Genomic DNA, 18,868 nt, shown 5'->3' on the forward strand with positions numbered 1-18,868 from the left:
CCACGTTTTCCCCCCACCTCTGGGGGCGGCGCGGCGCGGCCCGACCCCAGCGGGGCCGCCACACCGCAGTCCCAGGCGCTGCCCCGGCCCGGCCCGGCCCTGCCGCCGTCCGCGCCCCTCGCTCTCGCTCCCGCTCCCTGCGGGAGGGCGGGCTGGCTGCAGTGGGTGTGGCCAAGGGAACCGGCATATGCCTCGACAGACGTCAGCGCCTTCCAATGGGAAGCGGGAAAGGGCGGACCCGAGCGGCGTTGGCCCAATGGCAAGCGCGATTCTACTTGATACGGTTACCTGAGGGATATAAAAGCTGCTGCGTGCGCGCAAGCCCCTCGCTTACACAGTATGGCCGGCGACATTAGCTAGCGCTCGCTCAACGCTCTTCTCTGTAACAGGGGAACACACGGACTACAAGGAACCGAACCACACCGCATCGCCTGCCCGCCCGCACCCCCGCTCGGACTGTAACCCTCTCACACACGCTCACGCCGCATCCGCCGCTGTGCACTCCGGGTGGTTTTCGCTCGTTTTTTTTTTTTTTTTAATATTTTTCTTTTTCCTTTTTTTTTAAATTAATATTAAAAAAAAAATTCTCTAGAAGGTGAAACCCGCCCAGGACGGACTGGGACCCGGCGGCGGCAGCGCGGCCCGTGCAGCAGCAAACGGTAGCGGCCGGGGGCGGTAGTTTGGTTGTCGTTAATTTCTGTGGTTGTTGGTTGCCGAGTTGTCTCACCATGAAGGAGAACGGTGCACACTTCTTCGAAGGGACCGAGAAGCTGTTGGAGGTGTGGTTCGCCCGGCAGCAGCCCGCGCAGCAGGAGCCGCACCAGAGCAAGGGGTCCGGCGATCTTCGCACCATACCCAGGTCCGTTAACGGCCGGGGCGGAGTTGGGGGACGTGGTGGGGGGGGTGGCGGTTGGGAGCGTGGCTCTTAAATGCCGGGAGGGGCCGGTGAATGGCCGGCGCACGCGGGGCCCGGGTGTGGTGGCGGTGGCGGGCGAGAGTGTGTGAGAGGAGCGGAGCGGAGCGGGGCGGGGATTGGGTTGGCTTGGGGGGGTAATGGCCGTGCGCGGGCTGGCGGCAGCGCTGACGGGAGGCTGGTTCCGGGGTGGCTCGGGGAGAAGCCGTTGGTGGCAACGGCCGTGCGCGCGCGCGCGGCGGGCCCGGCCCGTGCGCGGCCGCTGGGCTGCTGGCCTCCTTCCCCCTCCCTCGCTGACAGCCCCGGCCTCTGCCGCCGCAACGCCGCCGCAGCCGTGCAGTGACCTTCCGCTGCCCTCCAGAGACCCCTCTCAAGGCCGTGGCGCCGGTCCGCGGAGGCGAGGAGCCTCCCTTCGTCCCGGCCGGGCCCGGCGGGGAGCGGTGGCAGTGCCGGGGGCGGCGCGGAAGCCATTCCGTGCCGCCACCTCGTGCAGCCCCGTGCGGTCCCTGCCGGCAACATGTGGCGGCGGGGAGAAGAGAGCAGAGCCGGGCGTGTGCCGCGCCGGCCGGCAGTGCCCGCGGGGGGAGGCGGATGGCGGCGTGTCGCAGTGCTGCTGGCGGCCGGAGCCACGGCAGCGGCGCCCACTCCTGTGCACCAAGCCCCCGCGCACGCTGCGGCTGGCGGCAGCCGTCTGGTAGTGGCTTGCCCCCCCGGCTGTGGGAGCCGTGGGTGTCTTTTTACAGCAGGGCTTCTTGCTCCCGCCGGCTTCGGGATGGGAAGGCTTGGAAAATCCCTGCCCGGTGTGACTGGCTGTGCTGTGGAGACTGGGGGTTAGGAATCTCGCTTCCAGTCAGTGGAAGCTGGAAAGGGGAGATCTCTCTTGCTGTCGCGACGAGGATTGATGGCCTCACATGGCCGGTTTCGCAGCGACCTCTGTCACTACGATAGCTCGACAGGTTCACACAGAGGCTTGCGCGGAGGGAAGCAGGCGGCACACGGGAACCCTGCTGCGTCTCCCTGTGGCGGGGTAGGCAGCGGCGGGGGTGTGTGGGGAGGTGCCCCCCCGGCCTTCTCCAGAAGTGCGGCCGGAGCCACGGTGTACACGTGAGTGTCTTGGCTCTGCTCCCGGATCGCGCTGCCTCTTTTCTCCCCCATTGACAAGTTCAGGCCAATGGGAGCCGGGCGCCGCGGAGGGGTGGGCCCGCGCCTGTCACCCAATGGGCATGTGAAGAATGTGCTGGCGCTTCTTTCACTGCCACCCAGGGTGGGAGGAAGAAAGGCCCGAGGCCCACACCGCTTCTTGTGTACACGTGTTTCAAACTCGGGCCTCTCTGGGAGGGAGCAGCTCTTTTCTCTTGTGGCCGGGGAATGCCTGCTTGGCTTTTGTTAGCACAGTAGCTGATGGCCACCTGCCGGCATACTGGTTGTTCTTGAAACCATGCTGGGCAAGACAGATGTGAGATGGCTTTACTGTAGCTTGCCAGTACAGTATCTTATGGGGGGAGTTCTGACTTGCAGTAATAAGGGGTCCAACTGTAAATCTGCAAAAAATTGTTCTGGCACAAGTGGCCTGGAATTGTCAGAAAATGGACAGTGCAGGCTTGAAGTACAAAGCAAGATCTGCTTATGTACCATAGAATGGCACCAGAACTATGTATTAGTTTGCAGAGATAAAAAGATTGATATGTAGGTGTAACCAGCTGACATAGTTGAAAAAGACAGGCTTGTCTTAAGCATGTAGGGCAAATCTGAAGGTTATACTTAATGGCAGTAGTTTACTTTCAGTATGGTAAACTGTTCAACTTCAGGTTCAGATGGTAGCTTGAGGGTCTGGTGTTTTCCATGTATTCAGATCTGCTTTTGTATATCACTGTTACCCAGTGGTCTTTAGTCAGGGAGCTTGGAGGAGGGCTTGTCATGTTGTATTGATGTTTGGAATATGGTAATGATGGTAGAGTCTACTTAAAGGCATACTTAACATATGCTGTTTGTCTTTTCCTTTGTTTTGATATTTCTCAGCAGATATCCTGTGTGTAAATATTAGAGTTTGCTATCCAAAGATCTGAATTGCCAGTGGGCAGATAACTGCCTTTCCTGAAATAATGAATAGCCCATGTTATATATATATACACATACCACTAGCTCATGGAAGCTTCATTTCTGTCATGCCAGAAACACTGCAGGATACATGTTTAGCTCTGACCTTTTGGTGTAAATGAAGTAGTTTGCTCATGTAACTTTCTGACTTGTGAAGATATTTAGGCTGTTTTGAATAATGTGCTTAACATGGAAATCATCAGATGTGGTTTATACAGTTCTTTGAGATTTAGTAGTATAGCAGATACCACAAGCTGACAACTTGTATATTAAATATTCAGGCAATCCTGGAAGGCTATTATAAATCCAAGGTGAAATGTGTGCAGATGATCTCAGTTATGTAGGCACTTCAGGGTTCCTGTTGTGTTTGACTTTAAATGTGAAGGATTCCAAAAGTACTCCTTTAGCTTAGCATTAATATGCTAGTGTTGGAATATACAGATGTAGTTTAGGGATGGCATTCTGCAGATGCTTTCCTCATTGACACATTCATGCTCTCTAGGGTTCTGTTTGTCAGCTCAGGCTCATGTTTGCAAAATAAGAAATTTTTCAAATTGCTTAATGGCATTTAATGTCATTGCAAGGCAGGTACTGTGACAGTTCCTTTGTATGGTTTAGATATAGCTGTAAAGTTTTAATAGAGTAGATACAAACTGTTAACTGTTGGACATGTGGTCTTTAACACTGTTTCAGAGCTGTGAGCAAGCTTCGAAGGCATTTGTGTTAATTGGCTCTTAATACAAGATGTTAATTGAAGCTGTGTGCTTTTTTGGTAGGAAGCTGTGATGTGTCTGAAAATTACTGTTAACCTGTGTCCAGGAGTAATTATCAGTGGTACTGTGTTGCTAGTATGAAATTAAGTTTCAGAAACTCTTTTAGTGTATTATTGGAATTAATTTATTTACTACACTTGATAGATGCAAAAGAAAAAAATATATCCCACTATGCTAATTCTATAAAGGTAATTGAATAAGCTAGTTTATGTCAAACAGAACTTGAAATCAAAGCTGAAACTGTAGAACAATAGCTAAATTAGAGTCAAGCTGCAAACCAGTTGAGCTTGCCTTTTGTATTGTAATACCTGCTTAGTAGTGAAATGTGAGCCATTCATCTACTGAATGACTAAGCTGATGTTTAAAGCTAAAAATTTCCATGTTGGGTGTGCTTGCTAGGGATTAGATATGTTAAAGTATTTGTTGGTTATCACCAGTGTAAAAAAAAAAAAAAGTTAAAGAATTGATGCAATTAAGAAATTTTTCACGTTTTTTTATCCCTGTTGGCAAGCCTGCCTTCTAGAGAATAATTTGGATTTGTACGAAGTACTTCAGAAAAGACTTGTACTTACTGTTCTAATACATTCAGTAAAGGTCTCAAATTAAAAAAGTATGGAACATGGGTTTTACTTTGCTGTTAAGATTTGGGGGGCTTTCACATGCTAATAAGTTCTGTGGAAATGTCTTGTGGTTGAAACAAAGGCGGGGCTCTGAAGATGCTAACCTTACTCATATTCAAAAGTGAAATGAGATTGTTTTTGTGGTCTCAAAATAATTTGCGTTAACTTTAGTGCTTGTTCTCATGATGCTTTGTAAGGCTTTTTTTTTTAAGAACCTTAAACTATGTATAAAAAGGGAGGGTTTGCTGAAAATGCAGTGAACATGCTTGTGAGGCCTGGAATTCTGTGGTGACTGAATAGTGCATTCACTATCCCAACAGTAAAAATAGCTGTTTAGTCCTTTAGATGATGTGCAACTATGCATTTCCCATCTCAGTAATTATCATGATCTCAAATCATTCAAGTTAGAAGCCATAGGTTAATGATGCAGGTATTTACAAATCCATATCTCAAGCATTCAACCTTGCAGAATACTCTGAAGCTAAGCTTGTTTATGGACCTTTAATATATTTCCTGTTTATATTATGTGAACACTCAAACTGAAGGAGAAAACAGTGCTGTAATGAGGAACATGGAGTGACACTGAGATGCTTATCCTGTGTTACATGAAGTCTGCTAAGCACCTATGCAAGTCCTGTAAATACTTACTTTGTACTGTACCCTATAGTCTGAGTCACTTCACCGCTGTACCTCTGCCCCTTGCAAGAGTTCAGTCTTACCCCTCATCAAAATCAATATTCAGAAACTAGATTTTAGAAACAAATTCAAAATTACAGGTATGTTTCCTTTTAACTATCTCAGTTGTAATTAAAAAATGGAAAGGAAACAAACCCTTTTACCCTCTGGTACTACTGATTGTGATACTGCTTGGGGGAAGTTAAGACTTATGTTGAAGGCTTTTTCACAGAATCACAGGATGTTAGGGATTGGAAGGGAACTCAAAAGATCATCTTTATATTCCAACCTTACCACTGAAACTGTTAAAGAATTTGGTTAGTCACTTTCTGCTAAAGATCTGCTCTCTTAATGAGACTCTATAAGGCATCCTGGTAAGATATGTAGCTACTGGTGTATTCCTAGAAGGCCTTTCCTAATGGCTATTTACTCAGCCTGGAGAACAGGGAGATTTGAGGGTTATGGTACATGGTTACTACCTTATGGCATGTTTCTTCTGGAGAAGTTTACATTCCAACTTGCCCTGAAAGTTGCCTGTAAGGTTTGTTGAAGCCCTGATGTGCCTATTGGGGCTTATGTTTCCTTAAACATCTTTAGTGTCAGGTATGTTTAGTCCTTTGATATGAGACTTAGGAACACCCATCAAATATCTTGGGATGTAAAGGATGGAGTCACCATTCCATTTGTACTGCTGTGACTACAATAACAATAAAATGCCTGTGACAGGAGTGACATGGCAGCCTTCAATGCGTTATCTGTGGCTCTGTGCCATTGCTGAAGTATCTTGGTGTCATTTAGGAATGATTCTCTTAATAGTTGGCTCAGGATCTTATAGGTAATAAGTATTTTCTGAGGTGTACTGCTTGGTATCACTTTTGATATGGATGCAATTTTCCATTCAGGTGCTGGTCTTTAATTCAAGATCAAGTACATGTCTCTGGAAAGTTTAAGATAAGGGAGAACCAGTCTGTTTGTGTATGTGTATTCAAAGCATATAGAGGGTGTGTGGGTTTTGTGCACTTCGCAGATACTGCTGGAGTAAAATTATCAAATTGCCAGTACCTTGTGTCTAAATTTGGGGTGTGAGTATGGTTCCAGATATTCTGTCTTCAGTTGTAATTTATAAACTAAGTCACAGTTCTAATATGAAATAATTCACATGCAGCTGTCTGCATCAAAACATGCCAGCTGTTAGGAGGTGCTTTACAAAGCTTGTGGGTTTTGTAATGTCAGTCTGTACTGTATCAACCTGTTTCAGGATGCTTGTAACAATGTTGCAACTCTGCTGACACTAATATTTAGCCAGCACCCATGTGTCTTAGCTAGAGCTCCTCTGCACAAGCAGTTTAGACAAGACATTAAGTTTGAGTGTTCTAAATCATAGTATTGGTAGGAATTTGCCTGCTAATGGGGTAACTGATATCTCTGCTGGCTCCTAAAAGAATTTATTAGGTAACAGGTGAAAGAATAAAAAGTTGCTCTGCAGTTGAACACTTGATATTATTTTTTTTTAAACAAGGTCAAGTTCTTTATCTTTTAAAATTTGTTGTCCTCTTTCCAGTTGGCTTGAAACAGCGGTATTGTGCTGCTGCCTGATATGCCTGATTACTGTGTTAAAAACCTGTTCTACCTGTGAAGGTAAAGGCTCCAAGTAGACCAGTAACTGGAATTAAAAAGGATGGTTTTATCTGGCAAGGAAAACTTGATTCATAGCTTATTCATAATTTCACAGAAATATGAAATAAGGGAGAAAAAAAGGTTTGGAACTTGGTTGAGAGGGACTGCTGACCATTATATTACACATTTTTAGCATACTTCCTAAAAGTAAATTAAAATGCTTCTCTGTTCTGATAGATTTTCCATGCTGACATACCTGGGTGGCAGTTTGAATGGAAGTTATTTGCACTCCAGTAACAAGTCTGTGCTGATACGGCACTAAACATTGCAACACAGGTATGGGAGTAGGTTGGTAACGTTTTTTGGCTTGTTCTGCTAGTCAATCATAGAACAAGTAGCTTTCTGCCATTCAAGCATGGACAGTTAATCACACTTGTGTAGATGTATTCCAGTTTCATTTGGTGTTTTCTCAGCATGTGCAACCATTTAAGATGCATGTTGCTTACCTATTGGAGAAATTATTTTGGCTTTGAGTAGCTGTCAGTTGAAATTTCAGGAGCAGAATCTCACAGCTTTGGAATGAAGCTGGTAGTAAGCCTACATAACAGCCAGGAACTGGTCTCAAATGCATTTTCAGTTTTGTGTTCAGTTTTGTGATGCATGTCTGCTACAGAACTTGCTGTAGCTACCAGTGATTGTCATGCATCATATTTCCAGTGTGCTTGGCTTGAGTATAGGGAAGCAGTCTCTAAACAAAGTACTTGGTATTGTCCTGTAGGGAATAATTTAGGAAATAGTAATGCGATCCATATACTTCCCATTGAAAGAGGAATTTTGAAGAGCAGAAGCCCATGTTGGCATTTTATAGAGAATTAGTCTCATTGGTTCTCCCTTTTTGGTTGGAGCCTTTGCTTCCAAGTTAAAAGTTCACTTAATTGTGAAATAGGAAGTAATGTTCTCAATTCTTTCAAAGTTACTAACTTGACAAAATAAAGTGGGATTAGCCACAATATATGTGTGGATAATAATAAAAATATTATTTTTAAGGTGGATTTTTTGTTTCCACATTAAGTTTGAGTGAATGTTGATTGTCTATGAATAGTAATACTTAAATAATTATACAGATTAAAGAAAATGAAGAAATGTGAGTTTTAGTGAACTCAAGTCTACTTGGTACAAAGTAGTCCCAGATGTTCTTCCTTAGCTCTGCTTTAAACAATGGAAAATGTCAAATACTAAGGTCGTCTTGTTTAAATAGATTATGCTGAGATAAAATCCAGCATGTTAGTGGCCTTTTGGTAGTTTTCTGTGCTTAACTTTAAAATGCATATAGGTGCAGCCCAGTATTTCTGCAAAACTTTGCCCTAATGTGGTCAAGTCTCATGTTGGGTGCTGCAACTGTTTGTTAGTCTATTTTATTTATGCTTCTGGATCAAGCCTGACATCTTGTCTGTTTCTCAGTTTATAGGCTTTCTTCTTTGGTGCTACTCTAATTAGACCAAATGATGATTTTTTCCTTTATTCTTGCAAAGGCTGAATGCATGAACATTTAGCATATGCTTAGCTATGGTTTCTGTAGTGGAATAGTGAAGAGTTGAGTGAATTTTTAATATGAAAAGGTCTTATGCAACTGCAGATTTAAGCCATAGTACCTAAATACTAATGAGCATACCCAAGGACTGACTTTGCATGGTAGGCTTTGGACTTAACATGCAATATTGTAGTGTTAGTATGCTGTACTGATCCTTCATTGTTGGACTCCTTGAACACCAAAATTGTTACATCTTCCTCTACTAATATGTGACTGAAACTTAAATGAGCCACTTTCCTGAAGTGTCTGGTGCTGCAATACAGTGGTACTTATATAAAGAAAATTCTCACTTGTATACATAAAGCTAAGGTTTTGACTTGTCTGGCCAGGTAAGAAGCTTGTGAAGGCTCAGATGTATGCTCTTGCAAAGCCTGAGATAGTTACATACCATTAATGCTCAGACAAGTACAAAATCAGATTTGTAGTCATGTACAAATGGGGTTACTGCAGCTCACCATCAGGCAGTGTAAGGGAACTCTGCCTCAGCTTTCAGAAGTGCCATGCCAGACACTGAGGTTTTCTTTAATGGCAGATAAAATATCACCATTAATGGTGCTAGAATGATTTGAATAGTTATTTCACCAAGCCAAAGTAACAGATTACTGAATTCAGATTACAGAAAAAACATAATAGGATGTTAGAGGGAAGATAATAAGGCTGGCAAATTTGTGCAGGTGTGCTGTAACTTCTAGAGAAAACAAAATGGTTCAGTCCTCTTCTTAGTAGAATAGTGATACTCTAGGAGCATTAAAAAAAAATAGGTATAATATAAACTTTCACTTTTTGCATTTACCATTTTTTCAGAGGCAAGCAGACATTTTCATGTATACTTGAGTATCAGGAACAGGGCTAAACACATTCAATGACTTAAGTGTACAGCTGAATAAATGTGTTGGACTTTATCTGAGCATTAAAAACAAGGTGTTTTTTATTTAATGTGGAGATTTGAGGGTTTTATACTGTCATGTCTATAGTTGTAGAAAAGTATTTCATCAGGATTCACTAATTAGAATGGTAGAGAAAACTTCACTTTGGTTTTAAGTATCCAGTTATATCACTGAGTTCATAAACTTGTTCAGATGTGCTCTAAATGATGCATAGGATTCTCTTAAACTAATTTTTAATAGCTTCATTCTCACCCAAAAGGAGGCTGTAGAGTGAGTCTAAGTTGACTATATTTTTTCTGGTTGACTCCTGTATAAATATGCCAGTTTAGTGCAATATATACTTTAAAAGGGAAAATCCTCAATTAGTAGTATTAGTAGTAAAGTTTTAGTAGTGAAGGTACAGAATTCTGTTCCAGGAGGCATTCTGAGGTGAGGGAGAAATTAAGGTATTTATTTGCTGGGGTATTCAGAGAAGCAAAGAACATATCTTTTTTTTTTAGTTTTATGTACAGCAAATCTAAAACTTCAACTTTGCAAACTGAGCAGTTTTTTAAGGGCAAAGGTTAGTGACTGCTGGAGGATCCCTGTTGATATAATTAGCAGTGAGTGCTCTATTCTGAAATACAACTACTGAGCTTTTGCAGTGTGAATAAAGGGAGAGGGGTCTGACTCCTGACAGAGAATTGGGTTGACAGCTGTATGGGCAGCAGAGCCAATCAAATAGCTCACTTGGTGATGAAAAAATTGCATTTCTTCTGTACTCCCAGCTCTGAAGGGTCCTCTAGTTGTTCCAGCTCTACTGATGGGCAGCTTAATTTTATGGTGTGTTAGTAAAAGTCTTGGTTCATGACAGGCCCAGCACAAACTACAGGTGGAATATGCTGTGGGAAGGGAGGGATGAGAGAAGTGGGGTGGCTGTCAGTGTTATAATTTTGTGACTTCAGGAAGCTGTATTTGTTTGTCTGCTTTATAGCAAATTTGACTGTATTGTAGTCTGCTAATCCAGTGTAGACATGAGACTGAAGTGACAACCGAAGTAGCTTTTTTGCAAGTCTATCACTTCTCATGAGTATGTTGAAGTATTTAGGCTTATTTTGACCCTTTGATTTTTCCAGTTTCTTAAAATTCCTTGTAGAATGAATAATGACAGTAAAGAATTGAAATATTAAGCCTGTACTAAAATCTAGCAGTGTATCTTCAGATTGTGCTATATGAATATAATTCAGTTTATTTTCTTGTAAGTGTAATATTGCAAACTATTTGCTGTAAGTATTCTGTATCTTCTAGAGGTAGACACAATTCTGTGATCATGATCGATGAATGAGGAATTCAGGTCATTGAGATGTATTAGTTTATAGGTGTGATATTCATGCCTTAAGCTATAACAATTTTATCTTAGTACATATGTGGTACAGGACTTAAGGTTATCCTGACTTGCCTAGTTAGAAATTTGGGGTTGCTGTTTCACAGTTGTCCTCATGCAATAGATTACACTAACAGATCCTGAGGAATACTTAGACATTCTTTGAGAGCTGAGGATATTACTGAATATTACTGTGTTGTGATAGTCCCTATATAAGAAGTCCTAGCCTTTCATGCTCGTAGATCCAGCAGCTCAAGATAAGAGCTATAGTCTTGTTTGGGCTATACTTCTTACCCAGGGTTCCAGAAAGCTTCAGTTTGTTTAACCTGTTATTTGTGCTCTTCTATAATTCTGCACAGGATTGAGTGGGACAAACTTCTGGAGAATGTGCATTGTTTGATCATAAGTGTGACAAAAACTGACAAGCAGGAAGCTTATGTACTCAGGTAAGCCACTGGCTTATTCTTTTCATCTACAAGAGGTTAAAAAATTAAAGCTGTTACACAGGATCCACTTAGCTGAGAATCCAGCCTTGGGTTAAGATCTGCTGTTCATGACTAAAACTTGCAGGTGCCTGCTAAAAAGATTAAGGACAGGGCTGTGGTGTTTCTTCACCTGATAGTTGAATTTTGTCCAGGGATAAAGAAATTTCCCTAGTGAAGAGCTTTAGGATTACTTCAGGAAGATAGTGCATCTGAGTGTCACTTTTTGATCAGCAAAAACTGTATTAGGACATTGGCTTTAACTCCAGATAATGCAATGAAGTTGAACAACTCTTGCAGCTGAGCAAAGGACATCTGTAAAAATGGAGCTTTCCTGAAGTCTTGGAATTCTTGTGTTGTGCAGCTGTTGGCTGTAAGGACACTACTTCTGCTGTGTGTTTTATCTTGCAAAATACTTTCAGGCTTTTCTACATGAACTTTACAGACACTGACATCCTGTTTTACTTAGATTACAGAAACTGAAGGTTTTGTACTCTGAAAGACTGCCTTGAGGGCAAGATTGAGCTAAAAGCAAGCTAGTCAAAGAAACTGAAGTCTTGTTTTGCAAGCTTCAAGTATGTAAAACAAAATTCTGAAAATAATGTAACTAGTTACAACTGTGTCCTAAAGTATAACCTTTACTTTGAATACTTAACGCAGCATTCCAAACTGAGTTATTTAAGCTAACTTCTTCCTATTGATCAGTTACCTGGTGAGAAGATACTTGCTATACATGTTTATTCTGGATATAGTATCAATGCTTATGTCCAGTTGAGTGGGACTGTAGTTAAGTGACTGACTTAAAGGCATATAGTGTAGCTCATTATGAGACTTCCTGTTCCTGTGGGCAGGTGCTGATTTACCAGTTTCCAGTAGTTGCCTTTCCTAGGAGCTGCAGCCAGACAACTTATGAAATTTTGTTATGGCTTTTGCCTTTTGACTTTAGGTTCTCAGTCTTTATTTCAGCTGAGAAAGTCAGATTTCAAGCTTGACCCTGTCATGTGTCTTGGTTAAGAAGTTAAATTACATATCTATGTTGTGTACACACTTCACAGCATGTTCATATTTATTGAATAGATTGAGAATATGTAATGCATGTGGTACCTCTTTTCCTGTAGTATGGTAACTGTGTAATAACATGTTTGCAGCAGGTATTTGTTTAGGGAAATAATAGCTCTCAAATGTTAACTAAAAATCTTTTGTTTTCATCTGTTTGCCAAGCATGCTTATGTACTATATGTTGAATGTTCACTTACAGTTATGGATTTCATTGTGATAGGAACCAAGATCTAACCGTTCTCTACTGGCTTGTTTTATATGGAGCATTTAATATTTAACACTTTTTTGCAGTGAGAGTAGCATGTTTGTCTCCAAGAGACGTTTCATTTTGAAGACGTGTGGTACCACCCTCTTACTGCAAGCACTGGTTCCCCTGTTGGAGCTTGCTAGGGAGTACAGTGGGTTTGACTCAATTCAGGTAAGGTGCCAAAAAATGCTGCATCTTCCTTAGGATGTACAAAAAGCATTTTACTAATATTTCAAATGTAATGCTTTTATTAAATGTTTTGAAACTTCCTTTGCCATTTATGTATGCTTCCCACAATAAGACTGTAATACAAGATTGCTTGCTCGGCTCTAGAATTTAGCCTTTTATTTGCCTCTTGAGGTATCTTAAAGGATGCTAACTTACAAATGCTATTGTGCTGAGTTGGTTACCTAAGGGTGAAGGAATCCCATGCCCATATTGTCAGTGCTGAAGTCACAGTTTTATTGTGGAAAACAAATTCTGAAGTTTACAAATTAAGTTAAAAAAACCCATATGCCTCTGAAATGAAAATACAGGTAGCAGTGTTTTGACAATGAATACTTAGGTCTATTCAATCTCTAAAATGCACCTTATGTTTTTCAGAGCTTCTTTTATTCACGTAAGAATTTCATGAAGCCTTCCCACCAGGAGTACCCACATAGGAATTTCCAGGAAGAAGTAGAGTTTCTTAATGAAATTTTCCCGAGTAAGTTCATGAAACTTCAGCAAAGTTGCACAGCTTGTGTAAAGTGTTGATGTGAATTGACAAGCAGTACAATATATATAGGCTGCCAGGACATTCATTCAGCAGTGCTTGCACTTCTGCAGCCAGCAGAAGTTTTGGCTGCATATAAATACCTGTTTTCTGAATTTCTGACAACTGACTTGCCAAGATCAAAATTACAGTAATATTAAGCTTGACACTCAGCACTTTGTCTTAACTGAGGTCATCTTCAGACTTCCAAATGGAGTGTTGTAAGTCAGTCTGCAGAATCCAGCTCTTACTAACTGCAAAAACCTCATTAAGAAGGTAGAATAGTAATTTAATACACTGAAGAAAAATGTAAGCTTTTCTCAGAAAAGTCACTGCACTAAAGATTGAACACTTATCAAAATCTAAAACCTGCAAGAATAACCTTGAATTTTAACCACTGGCAGAAAAGTTTTTTGATGGAACAGGGGAGCAGTAGTACTGGGATCTCTGGTGCACAGCTGTAATCTGAATTTCATGCTAGTAGACTCTGAACTGGGGTGTCCAGACCACCTTCTGAAGGAGCCTGTTCAGGTTATTGGCTTTACATTCCTGAAGTTAAATGCCTGCTTACTTGATGCAGATGCTGACTGTATCAGTGAATCCTCTTAGTGTTTTGTCAAAGACTTCTCCTATATTTATATATGCAATGAGGGTAATCTCTTTATATGAATGATCAGCTGTGGTACCTTAACTGGAGACTTTTTGTCTTGTCAGATGGAGCAGCTTATTGCATGGGGCGTATGAATTCTGATTGCTGGTATGTATGTGAAGCCTGAAATCTTTGGGGCTTACAGTAGAACTTGGTGCTGATAATATTTATTACATAAGTGATTTGTATTTTATGTAGGTACCTGTACACCCTGGATTTCCCAGAGAGTCGGATATCCAATCAGCCTGATCAGACACTGGAAATTCTGATGAGTGAGCTTGACCCAGTAGTTATGGACCAGTTCTACATGAAAGATGGTGTTACTGCAAATGATGTCACTCGTGTATGTTTGCTTGAAAACTAAGCATTTTGGGGAATTGTGGAAATCGGGCAACAAAATGTTTCACTTACCATTTAATGCAAGATTTATTTTCTGGTAGGAAAGATCTCATAGAAAGTGTCAGGTTAATGTTTTGGGGGCAAAGCAGATTTAAGTCTAGAAATTTTTTTGGAATACAACTTAACATTTTCAATGCCCCTGATTTAATCTATTGAAAGAAGCAATTTTTAGTGCTTTGAGTGATTGGAAGCTTATCCTCTAAAAAGGAGAGAAACAGGAATAAAAACATAAGGTAACTTCCACTGAAGGATGGCAATTGTGAGAAGTAAGACTTTGACTGAAGATAATAAATGCCAAGGGAATCTTGGTATCAAAATGAAGTCATGGAGCCATTTGGATAGTTGTGGGCGAGAGGGACTTCAGCTTGAAGTAGAACTTGGTGGTTTTGCCTCCTTTTTCCAAATAGGAAAGTCCTGTGACATGAACAAGTTTGTCTGACAAGTACATTGACTTCATCTGGTTTTCCATCTTAGGCTTTGATTTTTTCCTACTGTATTTGTTATTGGGATTTGACTGCAGCTCAAGTACTGTGTGGGAAATCAAAGTGCTTGGGATTGCACTTCATTCTGGAGTATAAAGTATGTTCTCACTCTGGAGTAAATGTAAACAGCCTTCACTTTGTGGATGGTGCTTGAACAGGTGCTCTGTTTTCCATTTCAGTTGCAGAAGCAATTATGTATTAGAATTTTAAGTCATTGCCTTGTCTTGGAGGTATGCAGCTTGGTTCTGTAAGAGACAAATATCTGATAACTTGCATGAAACTTGGTCACTTACTTGGTAAGGGACAGGCTGCAAAGCAAGTTCATCAACAGTGGTACAGATTATCAAACTGACTTGTTATTGGGAGAATGCTTTTGTCCTGTCCCCTGAATTGGTCATCTTTCTGCCTTTAAGTTAAATCTAAACAAGTGTAAGGATGCATTATAAACTGAGTGATATAATTTTAACTTTTGTTTCAGATGAGTGGAATTCGTGACCTGATACCAGGTTCTGTTATTGATGCTACAATGTTCAATCCTTGTGGGTATTCAATGAATGGGATGAAATCGGATGTAAGTTTTACACTTATTGGTAATTAATGTTAAAATATATGTTATTACCACCAAATAATTACTTTTTTCTTTTCAGGGAACTTACTGGACTATTCACATCACTCCAGAACCAGAGTTTTCTTATGTTAGTTTTGAAACAAACATAAGTCAGACCTCTTATGATGACCTGATTAGAAAAGTTGTAGAGGTTTTCAAGCCAGGAAAATTTGTGACAACCCTCTTTGTTAATCAGGTGAGTTTTCTTGTGTTGTCTTGTCAGCTCCTGAAATGCATATAGACACAAAGCAAGGCTAGAAACTTCTTACTGGAATGTTAGTTTCCAGATTGCCTCTATATTTGGATGGTAGTTTCTTTGGAAAGTAAAAATACTCTTCAGTATTGCTTTGGCATGCATGAGATCTGATCTCCAGAAAACCTAAATACTGAGATCAGGCAGCCCAGGCTCAGTATTCTAATGACTTCCTGTGTAGTTCTTGTTGATAACAGTATCACAAGAACCAGATATAAAGCATATATTGTGCTAGCCCATCTTTAAATGCTGTTTAAAAATAACTTCTGCTTTTTTATTTTTAGAGCTCTAAATGTCGTACAGTGTTTTCTTCTGCCCAGAAGATTGAAGGGTTTAAGCGTCTTGATCACCAGATTGCCCAATTCAGTGATTATAATTTTGTTTTTACCAGTTTTACAAAGAATCGCCAGCAACAGCACAGTTGATTAAGAATGAAGAAAAAGCGCAAAAAGAAATCCCATATAGAAGGTGGTGGTTGCTTTCTAGTTAATGATTCAGGGGGCCATGCTTTCCACTCCCACCACCTTGTAGTTGTGGAAAGCCCTAGGTGTAATCATAGTATAACCATTTTGAATTGTATGCATTATTATATCAAGGAGTTAGATATCTTGCATGAATGCTCTCTTCTGTGTTTAGGTACTCTATGCCACTCTTGCTGTGAAATTGAAGTGCATGTAGAAAAATCTTACTGTATGAGACATTACAACACTTGTAAAAATAATTCAGGTAGAATTACACACAGTATAGTTTTTCTCCAGGTATCACCAAAAATTCCCCACAGACAAGGCTTTCGTCCTCATTAGACTTTAGCCTCAACCTACTCACTGGGAACAGTTCTCTGTTAAATTGTTACTCTTTTTTATCTCTGTTGTGATTTCAGTCTAAAACAGTTTTTGACAAACTTTATGATTTCTAATGAAGCTGATTCCTAATTAACACTTCATGTTTGGAGAAAGTTCTTAAAACAGTTACAAATTGTTTTGCTACTACAGGTGGTGGTTGATTTATTTTTAAATTGGACTGACTTTTCATGCTCTACTCAAGCTTACAGGAATTTGCTCAGCTATACTGCAGCACTGGGCTAACACATTGGTCTTACACCTTTAGAAACTTGGGTTATAGGTACTAAGGCAAGTTAAATTTCATTCTAAACCTTAATGCTCGTTTATCTGTGCACATCCCCAAGCTGTCACACTGCTACACAATGGCAGAGCTTGAAGAAGGTCCAAGACTTGATAGGGAAAGAGCTGAGTTGGGATGCAAGTGCTTTGACATACTGGTGTGTCAGCTCTGCAAAGTGCAATTTCATATTGGCACCAGACTTTTTCTTTCCTAATCACCAATTATGTCAGATGAAGAAGCTGGTGCTCTTGAGCACTGGCAGGTAATCTAGTGAGGGAGTAGAATTTGCTGGGCTGGGCACATTGATTGGTTTGGATTATTCTCAGTAAAACCTGTGACCTACCACTTCTAACTGTAAAGAGTGCTTCTAAACTGGTCCAGTGTTACTTCATTTTGTTGTTCCAAGCAAAGCTAATGCCTCTGTCTTGTGACAGTCCTGTGACATTGTTGTGCATGTGACTTATGTTGTATTTGAGTGTTGTGACTTCATCTGTTATTTTCCTCCTAATTACTAAAGGTGGTTCCTCTTTACTGTGACTTGAGGGCATTAAGTGAAGGCATAGAACAAGAACTGTCTGGGACACCTGGACAGAAGTAGAATGCTATTCATAGAACATGAATAAGTGTGTAATTCAAAGTCACTTTAATGGGTATTGACTAAAATGCAGGCTTTAAAGAGCTGGCACACTTTCAGCTATGTTTGAAAATACTGGGATTTTAACAGCTGTGAGACCAGCATGTTAAAGACAGAATTGAGATCTCCCCCCCACCCCGCTTCTTGTCCTTGCAGTGTTCTGACTCTTTCTGGTTTGACACAATGTTTTTTTGTTCCTTCTGTATTTATATATGAAGCACTTTTTCAGTGCTTCTAAACTAAAGTCTGCTTGGTTAGAAATCAAGTGGTTGAAACGTTTTGAATTTATTTTAAGCATATTGTTGTTTGTTACCAATGTTATCAATTACATGCTGTAAATGGCACTAATGCTTTTTGCTGTTAATATTGAGGACCAATATTTCAGTGATTTTTTTTTTTTTCTTAAACTTTGTCCCAACTGACCTTTGGCTTGAGGTCCTTTATGTAGACTGAAGATCCCTTTTCAAGTAATACTGAAATACACATTTTACAAATAGATGTATAAGCCTTGGCTATAAAAATGGAAGCTGTTGAATGGATTATTGAACTATCTAGGGTGATCAGGATGGGGGGAGTATGGTGTTTATAATTTCTGTGGTGTTAGACTTTGATCATTTAAAAATACCTGTACCACAACTTAATGCTTCAATAAAAGTTCGCTTACATTGTTTGTAGTGGTGATTCAGCAATTTCTACCCTTCACATTCCTCATGCTTTTTGGTACCAAATGGTTTAATTCTGAAATAGATTTGTGTTTCTTGTCCTGAATTGCAACATTTCGAGCTTGGAGAAGAGTGGCTGGAAAGCTGCCTGGTGGAAAAGGATCTGGGGGTGCTGATCAACAGCCAGTTGAACATGAGCCAGCAGTGTGCCCAGGTAGCCAAAAAGGCCAACAGCATCCTGATGTGCATCAATAATAGTGTGGCCAGCAGGACTAGGGAAGAGATTGTCCCTTTGTACTTGGCACTGGTGAGGCCCCACCTCAAATCCTGTGTTCAGTTTGGGCCCCTCACTACGGGAGAGACATTGAGGTACAGGAGAGAGTTCAGACAAGGGCAACAAAGCTGTTGAGGGGTCTGGAGCACAAGTCTGATGAGGAACGAACAGCTGAGGGAACTGCAGTTGTTTAGCCTGGAGAAGAGGCTAAGGGGAGACCTGACTGCTGTCTACAACTACCTAAAAGGAGGTTGTAGCATGGAGGGGGTTGGTCTCTTCTCCCAAGTAGCAAGTGATAGGACAAGAGGAAATGGCCTCAAGTTGTGCCAGGGGAGGTTTAGATTGGATATTAGGAAAGATTTCTTCAGGGAAAGGATTGTCAGGCACTGGAACAGGCTGCCCAGCAAAGTGATTGAGTCACCATCCCTGGAGGTGTTTAAAAGATGTATAGATGTGGCATTTATGGTTTAGTGGTGGACTTAGCAGTGCTAGGTAAATGGCTGGACTCCATGATCTTAAAGGTCTTCATCCAAAATTATTCTATGACTTATCAAATTACTTTTAAATTTACTTTACCCCTTGTAGGGGATGTATCTCAACTGTAACCATGTTGATAGTTTAAAATGTAACAGCAGGTCAAAGGAAGCTAGGTGAAAGTGTTATGCTGTTCTTGAAGCTAAAAATGTTTGCTTAAATGAACACAAAGAT

At 41.1% G+C, this 18,868-nt stretch overlaps 1 protein-coding gene across 1 annotated transcript; it reads left to right on the top strand.

The window, feature by feature from the left end:
- The first annotated feature begins 282 nt into the window (after positions 1-282).
- On the top strand, positions 283-17,894 carry AMD1 (adenosylmethionine decarboxylase 1). Its single transcript, XM_065056690.1, has 9 exons — positions 283-859; positions 10,896-10,982; positions 12,369-12,495; positions 12,928-13,030; positions 13,793-13,835; positions 13,926-14,070; positions 15,087-15,179; positions 15,256-15,411; positions 15,753-17,894. Exons 1-9 carry the CDS (start codon positions 729-731, stop codon positions 15,891-15,893), a joined length of 1,026 nt encoding a protein of 341 aa, XP_064912762.1. The 5' UTR covers positions 283-728; the 3' UTR covers positions 15,894-17,894.
- Positions 17,895-18,868: the final 974 nt, after the last annotated feature.

Source organism: Columba livia, chromosome 3 (genome assembly GCF_036013475.1).
Source record: "Columba livia isolate bColLiv1 breed racing homer chromosome 3, bColLiv1.pat.W.v2, whole genome shotgun sequence".
Lineage (NCBI taxonomy): Eukaryota > Metazoa > Chordata > Aves > Columbiformes > Columbidae > Columba > Columba livia.

Coding starts and splice junctions, on each gene's coding strand:
- AMD1 (XM_065056690.1), top strand. CDS start 729: ATGAAGGAGAACGGTGCACACTTCTTCGAAGGGACCGAGAAGCTGTTG. Junction 860..10,895: donor GATCTTCGCACCATACCCAG/GTCCGTTAACGG, acceptor AATTCTGCACAG/GATTGAGTGGGACAAACTTC. Junction 14,071..15,086: donor CTGCAAATGATGTCACTCGT/GTATGTTTGCTT, acceptor CTTTTGTTTCAG/ATGAGTGGAATTCGTGACCT.